At 46.3% G+C, this 10,147-nt stretch overlaps 1 protein-coding gene across 1 annotated transcript; it reads left to right on the forward strand.

Annotated features, from left to right (window-relative positions):
• Nucleotides 1–3,611: 3,611 nt before the first annotated feature.
• Nucleotides 3,612–6,047, forward strand: LOC101981729 (ral guanine nucleotide dissociation stimulator-like). Its single transcript, XM_005354815.2, has 5 exons — nt 3,612–3,788; nt 3,935–4,131; nt 4,668–4,715; nt 5,143–5,351; nt 5,727–6,047. Exons 1-5 carry the CDS (start codon nt 3,612–3,614, stop codon nt 5,762–5,764), a joined length of 669 nt encoding a protein of 222 aa, XP_005354872.1. The 3' UTR covers nt 5,765–6,047.
• Nucleotides 6,048–10,147: the final 4,100 nt, after the last annotated feature.

Genomic DNA, 10,147 nt, shown 5'->3' on the forward strand with positions numbered 1-10,147 from the left:
AGGGTTTTAGCCTGTCGGAGCTGCATGTCTGCAGCTGTACACTGTAACTGTTCAGGGTTTTAGCCTGTCGCAGCTGCATGTCTGCAGCTGCACACTTTCAGTGTTCTCTGACTGCAGGACAGAAACCTTAAGTTGTTACTTGGTGGCTGGGCCCTCTGCGGACAGTTTCACTTAGCACAGAGTCTAGAGACTGACTCTACCCACTTCAGGTTGGTGAGAGTGCAGCCTCATGCCTGCCAGCCCATGCCTGGTGCCAGTCTAGCCCAGCTCTGGGAAGCTTCTGAGTGCATGCTGTAGTAGGCATTTCTACTTAGTCATTCTGCCACCCAGTAGTGTGCTGTCTGCTACTCAAAAGCCGCATCCAAGTGCTCAGTAGCAGGGCATCTTAAAAGAGCCATGCCTCTGTATGCTGCGAGCACTGAGTCTACTTGAAACTTTTATTTCCCAGTTTTTTGAGACCCACATGCTGGATCATATGTTACATTTGTAGTAAATTTTCTTGTCTGACTATTTTTGCACCATGGGCCGGCAAATAAAGACCTGGAGACTTATAATTATGAAAGTCCCCAACAAGCTCTTATAACTCAGATTAACACATTTATATTAATCTATGTTCTGCCACGTGGTACTACCTCTTTTCCATCTTGCACCTCTTGTTTTCTTTCTGTCTCTGACTGGCAATGCTGACATTCTTCTTCCCAGCATTCTCTCTCTGCCAGGAAGTTCCACCTATACCCCTTCCCTGGCTATTGGCCATTCAGCTTTTTATTACAGCGACCACAGCAAAATATCTGCAGACATTGTACAAATATCCCACAACAGTTGTGAGGTTCAATGTTAACTGTCATTTACTGCACAAAGAAGCTTCTTTAATGAGAGTGGGGAGATGCACTCATCTATGGTTATAGCATAGCCATTACTGGTCAGTTTGATACCGAGTTTGTTTAGCAAAAAATAGTAGTCAATTCTCCCCTTGGGTTCTTGATTTATCTAGCCACAAGCTCATGGATCATGCTGCTGGGCAAGGATTCCATCTTATAGAGTGGGGCTCAGCCCAATTAGAATGTGGCTGGTTACACCCACACATCCATGCTACCATTGACCAGGTAACAAGTCTTGTCAGGTCCAGCCTAAAAACATTTGTGCATGTTTCTTCACTCATGAGGTTTGGTGTTTTATGTCAGAGTATGGAATCTTTTCCATCTATTACCAGAATCTAAAGATTTACATCTGTGCTTTCTTCTAGAAGTTTGTTAGTTTTTTAGACAGGGTATTCCTTTGGAGCCTGGCTGGCCTAGATCTCTGTATGTAGACCAGACTGGCCTTACACTCACAGATATCTGTCTGCTTTTGCCTCTCAAGTTCTGGGATTAAAAGAATGCACTGCCACATGCAGTTCTAAGTTTTGTGGTTCTACATGTGGATCTACATCACTTTGTGTGTGGTGTGAGATACAGATCGTCTTTCACTTTTTGTACAGATGTAGGTTTATTCACATACTGACAAGCTGGTCAGTCTCCACTGTATTGCCTCTGGTCCTCTCCAAAAGTGATCTGGTCACTAATGTGTAGACCAGGCTGGTCTCGAACTCACAGAGATCCCCCTGCCTCTGCCTCCCGAGTGCTGGGATTAAAGGCGTGCGTCACCATCGCCCGGTTTATTTTGACAATTCTTGAACATGTTCAGTTACATATGACTTTAAAAAAATCTCTGAGCATCAAATAGTAGCCCCTTTTCAAAGCAGTCAAGTGTCGTGCCACTGAGCTCAACTGGCAGATGTCCTTGGAAATGTTGGGACCATTATGGACAAAACACGTCCAAGGGTCCTTCTGTTGAACCATTCTCAGGACAATTAACCTATTATTTTCTTTCTTTCTTTCTTTCTTTCTTTCTTTCTTTCTTTCTTCTTTTTCTTTGGTTTTTGTTTTTTATCGAGACAGGGTTTCTCTGTAGCTTTGGAGCCTGTCCTGGAACTAGCTCTTGTAGACCATTCTGGCCTCAAATTTACAGAGATCCACCTGTCTCTGCCTCCCAAGTGCTGGGATTAAAGGTGTTCGCCCGGCTAGAATTACCTTTTAATAAAAAAAATCTGTGCCTCTTGAACCTAGTATCTCCATGTCTATAGACTACTTCATTTTCTCAAGAACATTTTGTAGATTTTAGATATTTTACCAGATATTTCAGATATTTTATCAAAAATTTTATCAAATTTTGAAATTCATTTCTTACTTATTCATCAAGCTTTTCATAACTTGCTTTTATCCCAGTGAAGTTATCATTCAGACAATTTTATTCATAAAATAATTATAGTGCACCAAAGGAAACTTTCATCTGCCGTGTCTTTTTCCTCCACATGGGGGCAGTAGTGAGCGTCAGCAGCCATTGGAGAGTTGGGAAGTTGGGAAGAGCTGCTGAAGGCTCCAGGCCTCCTGTCCGGGTTTCTCTGCAGTGTCTTTCCCTGCACTGCCTCTTGTACAGGCAAACATTCAGAATAAAGGTGGCAACCTCAGCGATCCCTAGGTGTGTAGACTGAGGGAGTCTGTAACAGAAACAATGAACGCCTTGCAAAGAGGAGAAAAGCAAGGATGGACACAGCTGCCCTTCATTTCGACGAAGCACACAGATTTCAATCACTATACACTGTCCTACTCTATAGTTCCCTGTGAAGTCCCAACACAAGCACACGATGCTGGTTCATCAGATCACAAACTTGCAAAACACTGACCCAGATCCTCTTGGTGAATAAGTGGGTTGACCAGGGCATGGATGCTGATTGGCTCTAGAGCAGCGACCCCTTGAACCACAGGCAAAGATAAACACTGCGCAAAGAGGAAGAGATGGGATACCAAGGATGGAGGGACACAAGGAGCTACAGAAGAGTTTGGCTGCCACATGACAGAGGACAGTGACAAGAAATTGTGGTGTTGAGTTTCATGCTGTTGCTGGGGCAAGCACCGTGACCAAAAGCAACTTAGGGAAGGAGACCGTTTATTGCAGGTGACAGGTCACAGTGCATCACAGAGGATAGTCAGGACAATGGAGAATGAGTGAGCCAGGGAGCGGTGTGGGGGCAGCGTCCATCTTGTAGGCTGTGCCTGTGGCTGGGCCAGCTGTTCACAGAGCTCCAGCCCTCTGGACTGGAGGCCTGGGACGGTCATGGGGGTGGAAAGTAGCACTAGGCACATTGTGAGGTCGTGGTCTGGCACATGTACGTATGTGCTCACATTGCACACAGAGCACACACAAAATAACAGCTAGGGTTGATGGCGGCTTAGAGCAAGTAGGGGCGAGTTTAGGAATAGAGTGACAGATACAGTTCAACAGAAGGGTCTCAGATGATAAAGCTGGGGGTCTGCCTGTACCCGACGTCCCTGGGAGCACTGAATGGGAAGCACCTGTGTAACCGTGGCTACTGCGCACCTGGGAGGTAGGGAGGGCCTAGAGTCTTTCGGGAAAGCGTGTGTGAGGAGGAGACTCAGGTAAGTGGTCTCCAGGAAGTGACCTCACTTCCTTGACAAGGACCTAACAGTTCAGAACTCTCGTACCCAGACAGCCAACTGCCGAGGATCAGGTTAGCAGGGTCTCGTCCTTGAGACCCTAGAGAGAGCAGAATGTTCTCTTGCTGCCTTCAGACTACTCAAGGCTCTGGCCTCAAGAAGGACAACAGTGAAGGCCATGGTGGTGTTTGGAGACAGCGGGTCCGTTCTTGCCTCCAACGCCTCTGGCCATTTGGTAGGAAGGAAACAAACTTGACCAAGGGCAGCCAGAGTCAAGAACACACAGAACAGGTAACACTCTGAAGTCTGAGATCTTCCTCTGGTTTCACTTGGGGTGCTTGGCATTGTAATGGTTCAGGAAAACTCAAAGTGATAATAACCAATCAGAACGTGCAGTCCTGTACCTGCTTGAACAATCCCCAATGATCTCTCTTCAGGTTGAGAAGAAGTCTGCCCCAAAGAACCTGAAGAAGCCCTGTACAGAGTCCCGCATCAGTGCAGACATGGTGGAAAAGTTGGTGAACCACCTGGTACCCTCCCTGCAGGGTGGGGACCTCTTCTTTGTCCCTGCCTTTCTGTACACCTACCAAAGGTTTACCACTACCCAGCAGGTGCTGGACCTGCTGTTCAAGCGGTGAGTGCCACTTCCAAGACCAGAGGCCTCAGATCCTCCTCTTGGTTCTAGGAAGCACTCTGCCTCTATCTGAGCCTACTTGTTTTCTAGAGTATTGTAGGATCCAGCAGCATGAAGTCAGAAAATGCTTCCTGAAGGCTAGGCTCTAGGGACTGGGGTGTCTAGATTGGGACTGTAATGAATGTGGGTGTCCCCTGAACCTTGAAGAAGCTCCCTGTCCCTGATCAATTTTTAGATGCTTTGGTCTAAGCATTTTCCCATTTGTAAAGAAGGTTCTAGTGTAGTGAATTGAATGTGTAGTGAATGAGAGCCACAGGGAATAATTTGAGGGACTCTGTGCCCCCTGAAGTGTCTGGAGAGAGATGTCTGTGTTCAGCCGTATGCAGACATTTCTGAAGCCCCTACTGTGCAGGTGAGCCAATAATCCTGAGAGCAGAGAACTGGACCTCCTCTCCAGGAATGAGCCTGGTCCCAAGATATCTTTTAGCAGGAGGACCTGGGGCTTTACAGGTGACATCATTTCTGGTCTCCTCTAGGTATGAATACTTCCGCCCTTATTGTGAAGAGGATGAACGGGTAAAGAAGTAAGTGGACTTTACAACAGGAGAAAGGCCTTGTCTCTCCAGAGTGGGGCCATTTTTGTACCCAGGGTAAGGGATGGCTAATGATTGTCAACTTCTCAGTGTCTACTCCCACACTGACGTGTGGGGTGCAGGGTGAGGAGAATTTGTGCAGGGTGAGGAGAATTGCATGGGAAGATGTGGGAAACCTCTGTGCTCAGGTGCCCCTGTGAGACTCATGCCAGGCAGGTTTGGTCAGCTGTCCTCCATTAGATCCCTGAGAAAGCTGTGTGCAGCTCCCTGTTCACAAGGCCCTCACATCTCTGCTCACTGTACTCATGTGCATAAGGGATGGACGTCTTCTGCCTTGCAGTGCTCACTGGAGGGAATCATCAAGGGGTTGAAAAGGAAAGTCCAGGCAACTAACTTTGTTGTCTGTACTCTTCCCTAGGACCATTTGTACCTTCCTGGACACGTGGATGGACAAGAAACCTGAGGAATTTTGCCAGACTTCAGCTCTGTCCATCGTGAAACAGATGAAGAACTACTTGATTGTACATACGCCCTACTCAGACCTTGTTCTTCGTGTCCATATGCTCCTGACTCATTTGGAGGAACAAAAGGCCACTGAAACAGAGGCCAAGGATGAAGAAGACTCAGGTAGATGTTTGACACCCTGTGAGGTATGTCAGTACCTGGTGTGCTGGGGGACACTTGAGAGGCTCCTGTTTGCAGAAGTTATCACTGGACCCTAGCCTGACCACATCTCCTTTTGTAGGATAGGATCTGGGATTCCCAACAAACATGGTCTCCTCTGTGTTTGGAAAGAATGAGGATGTGTCTCATTTTGGGTGTGTTGTTTCTTTTTTTTGCATTTTTTTTTGCATTTTTTTTTTTTGATTTTTTGAGACAGGGTTTCTCTGTGGCTTTGGAGCCTGTCCTGGCACTAGGGTGTGTTGTTTCTAACTGTATCTCCAGCGCCACTTCCCCTTCTAGAGTTGCTTGCATCTGCAGCACATCTGTCTCCATCCTTAGACCTGGGCAGCCACACATCTGCAGATCCAGAGCACTAACCAGCAGTGAAGCCAGTCATCTGGAGCCAGAACCAACTTGCACACCAGAGTCAAAGAGCACCAACACCACCAGAAGATTCCATGATACCTCTGCTGCTGGGACCAGACATGACAGCAGATTTGAGCCAGGACAGCAACAGCAGCTGCGGTTTCTGTGTGTCTCACCACAACAGGAGACACTGAGCAACTTTCACACACCTCACCTTAAGAGCAGTGGGTCCGGCTCCCCAGAGAACAGCCCTGCCACCCTCTTTCCTCTGGTTGTCCATCTATATCTGCTCTGCAGACAGCACCAGTTCTGCTGTTCCCCACAGAGTGACTGATTTCAATCCAGCACCAGTCACTGCACCACAGCCAACTTCCCCTCCCCCAAGAGATAGCCTCTTTAGTCTTCTGGCTCTTTTCAATGTGTGTGAAAAGTATGGTTTTAATAAATCATTAGTGCTTGATTTTCATGACCTTAATTATGGTTATGATGTCCACTCAGCATGCTTGTTCATGGCGATAGCAATGTCCCCAAGCAGATACATGGAGACCATACTGGAGATAAGGAGGCAAAGCACTTGCTTTGACAGAGGCCAGAAGAATGCCTGAGAGATGTGCTAGACACACAGAGAGGTGAGGCTGACTGCCGCTTGTGCGCTGGGGGCCGAGCAGCCAGGGTCAGGCTGCCCAGGTGTCCTTCACAGGAACTTCTGCTTTAGCTTCAGGTTCCTTACATGGGGTGGCAGTACCATTTCAGGGTCTGGTGAGGACAAAATGTCATGAGATCCCTGCTTCCCATGAGCACAAGGCCGGGCACACACCTACCATTGCTCATATTCAGTACACAGTTTGAAGAGTGAGTGTCAGAGTTTTCAAGACTCTTCTATGTTATTGATGATGTTTAAACCATGCTGATTTTCTTGAAGTAATGCCTAGCTTTTTGTCAATGTTGTGCATAGTCTGGGAGAGACATTGTCAAACTTTTATTTATATTTCCTTCTGTGTTTGTGGATATGACCTGGAAACAAACCAACTGTGCTTCTGTGCTTTTTGGCTCTCCCCAGGAAAATTCCACTGGTGACTACCACCTGTTGATGTCCCACATAGAGACCTTGGACATCTAAGGCCCTTGTCTCCCCAATTGAAGCCAGTTAGGGTATACAAGACTTCTTAGGGGTCACAGATCTTCTCATTATAGTTTCCTAGGAGTGAAGGGAGCCCTCCTTTCAGTCACCATGACATGGGAAAAGATCAAACAAGTTTTAGTTCTCTAGAGGCAAATGCCTATATTTCAGAGAGTCCATATAGCATGGGAATTGAGCTTCAGTAAGATCTGTGTAGGATGAGATGAGTTGGGGGCCCAGTTGTGCACGAAGTCATCTGAGAGACCCTCATCCTGACTGGTTCAGAATCAGCTTCTGGTGATGTGGAGTGTTGTAGGAGCTGCGGGTTGCATTCCGCCACCCAGCTCCCACCACCGGCTAGCTTTACGGGAAATAACAACACACAAATTGTATTCATTTAAACACTGCTTGGCCCATTATATCTAGCCTCTTCTTGGCTAACTCTCGCACCTGGACTAGCCCATTTCTAATAATGTGTGTAGCACCCCACAGTGCGCTTACCGGGAAGATTCTAACCTACGTCCATCCTGAGTCGGAACTTCATCGCATCTACCCGGGAGAGGGGATCATGGCCTCTGAGCTCACTTCCTCTTCCTCCCAGCATTCTGTTCTGTTTACTCCTCCCACCTATGTTTAACCTATCAGGGCCAAGCAGTTTCTTCATTGCTTAACCAATGAAATCAACAGATTGATATATGACACTCCCACATCAGTGGAGTTAGATTGTGCCAGTCCACCACAGCAGGGGCAGTGGACTGGCCATGGCAAGACAGTACAGGAAATGTAACATGGTGAAGAGATGTGTGTGTCTGTACACAAACAGAAATGGAAAGTGCTCTTACAGGTCATAGATTAATTGTATATGTAAAACAGTGAGCCTCCATGATATCTGTAGAGCTAATAAGGGACTGTCATGTCATAAGTGAATTATGGATAAAAACCTGCATCTTAGACCTTTATCAAAGGAAGAGCTGAAAATGAAATAACACAAAGTTGTTATCACTAAAGTAATACAAATGATGATATTTAAAATGTTCACAGGGAAAACCAGAGCATTTTCACAATAAAGTTTGACTATATAAACCTAGGAAAGAGATCCTGAATCCCTCTCTTCATGGACTGAAAGGCTCCATTTTCTCTCCAAATCTTCAGTATTGTTGTAGCTGGCACCATCATTGCTGTGACTGAGTACTGTCCGGCAGCACAGTAAGGAAAACCAAGTTGTCTCTCAGCTTCACAGGCCCCAGTCCATCATGACAAGGAGGGCAGGTGCAGCTGAGCAGTTCACACCACACTCGGTCCTGAAGCAGAAGAGAATTGGGTACTTGGCTGGCTTTCTTCTTTGATTCTGTCCAGACTCAGCCTGAGGGACACGGCTGTGCACATCCAGCGTGGGTGTGCCCTCATCAGTGAACCTCCTTACATGCCGCCACCCACGATACACACTTGGTTGTGCACACCCATCTCCTGGAGTTTCCTAAATGCACTCAAGACTCCAGTGAACATTAACTTGCGTCAGTCTAACATTCAATGTGGACTTTCTGTGTTTCTCCTTCCTAAAGATTCAGGATCAAGATAGGCCACAGTCATGCTTCTTCCTGCAAAGGAGAGAGAGCAAAGAGCCTGTGTAACAGCAGGAAAGGGAAGGAGCCTAGGAGCCTTTGCTCTGAAAGACCCTTGGCAGCACCCTTGCTGTTACTCAGCAACAGCCTGGCACAGGGCTATCTACTAACGTTCAGGAAGAGGTCCAGTAGTCCAGCCCTTGCCTAGCAAGTGTGAGACCCTGCCATTGATCCCCATCACTACAAGAAGAAACCCAGTTTTCAGACACGTGTCTGTCACTTCCTATTTTTAGGACTTATCTGTGGTAGATTCTCAAGCTACAGACCTTGATGTCCCTGAACTCTGTGGAATTTATAGTTCTATATTTTCGTTTAGTAGCTTGAACTTGGAAAAGTATATTGTGGGTGCCATGGAGCTTCCCTGGATTTTCACTTAGCACATTACACAGGGGTTTGTTATCTCAGAGTTAATATGTAAATGATACATTCACACTAAGCAGAGGTCATTTGGTACTGTTCTGTTGCTGTGATAGGACCATGGCAACTTCCAGAAGGAAGAGTCTACCTGGGTTTAGTTTCCAGAGGGAGGCAAGTCCATGCTGGTGTAGCTGAGGCATGGCAGCGTGCAGAGAGAGCAAACTGCAAGTGATGGAGGCTTTTCAACCTCAAAGCCACCATAGTGCCATCTTCCTTCAGCAGGATTGTACAACTGGAACCTCCTCAAACAGCATCCCACCTAAGTACCTGAGACGATGGGGATTCATATTCAATCAACCACAGTTGTGTAATCAAACAAGCTTATGAATGAACAGATTTCAATCATCTCAATGGAAAAGCAAAAATGAATTGTATTTCATAGTTTTCTGGTTGGAAACTGGCTGTAAGTGAATCACACTTGTGCAACTGTGATAATGGTCAACAATACTATGTGTCAATCATCACATCATTATACTCACAATTATCATCTTTGTCATGTTAAAACATTTAATTTAAATTTGATGTAATTCTGTTTGTACATTGGTCTTTAATGCACGTTCCTGGTTGGTGTAGGAGGTTCTTCTGTCTATGTGTTGCTTTCATTGGTTGAATAAAGAAACTGCCTTGGCCTTTTAATAGGGCAGCACTTAGATAGGTGGGGAAGACAGCACTGAATGCTAGGAAGAAGGCCAGTATGGCACATGCCGTGGTTCTCCTGCCCGAGATGGATGCTGGTTAGAATCTTTCCTGGTAAGCCACGACCTCGTGGTGATACACAGATTGGTGGAAATGGGTTAGATCAGGATGTGAGAATTGGCCAAGAAGAGCTTAGATATAATGGCCAGTCAGTGTTTAAATAAATGCACTTTCTGTGTGATTATTTCAGGTGTAAGTAGCAAGGCAGCCAGGTCGACAAGCAGCCTGCTAGCTCTGACTACACCTGGTTCTTAAGAACAAGAGTTACTCTCTAGTTGAATAAGGTACAGGATCATAGAATGTGGAGTCAGGGAGCAAGTTCTCTGGGCACCAACCTTTGTTGCCAGGGACCAGCCTCAGCAGAGAAGTAGGTCTCAAATCTACAAAATGAGTACAGGGAGGCAAAATGAGTACATGAACACAGGATTCTGATGTAGGCTGACAGGCTATCAGCTGCAGGGCAAGTTCTTCTTCTTCTTCTTCTTCTTCTTCTTCTTCTTCTTCTTCTTCTTCTTCTTCTTCTTCTTCTTCTTCTTCTT

Source organism: Microtus ochrogaster, chromosome 16 (genome assembly GCF_000317375.1).
Source record: "Microtus ochrogaster isolate Prairie Vole_2 chromosome 16, MicOch1.0, whole genome shotgun sequence".
Classification (NCBI taxonomy): Eukaryota; Metazoa; Chordata; class Mammalia; order Rodentia; family Cricetidae; genus Microtus; species Microtus ochrogaster.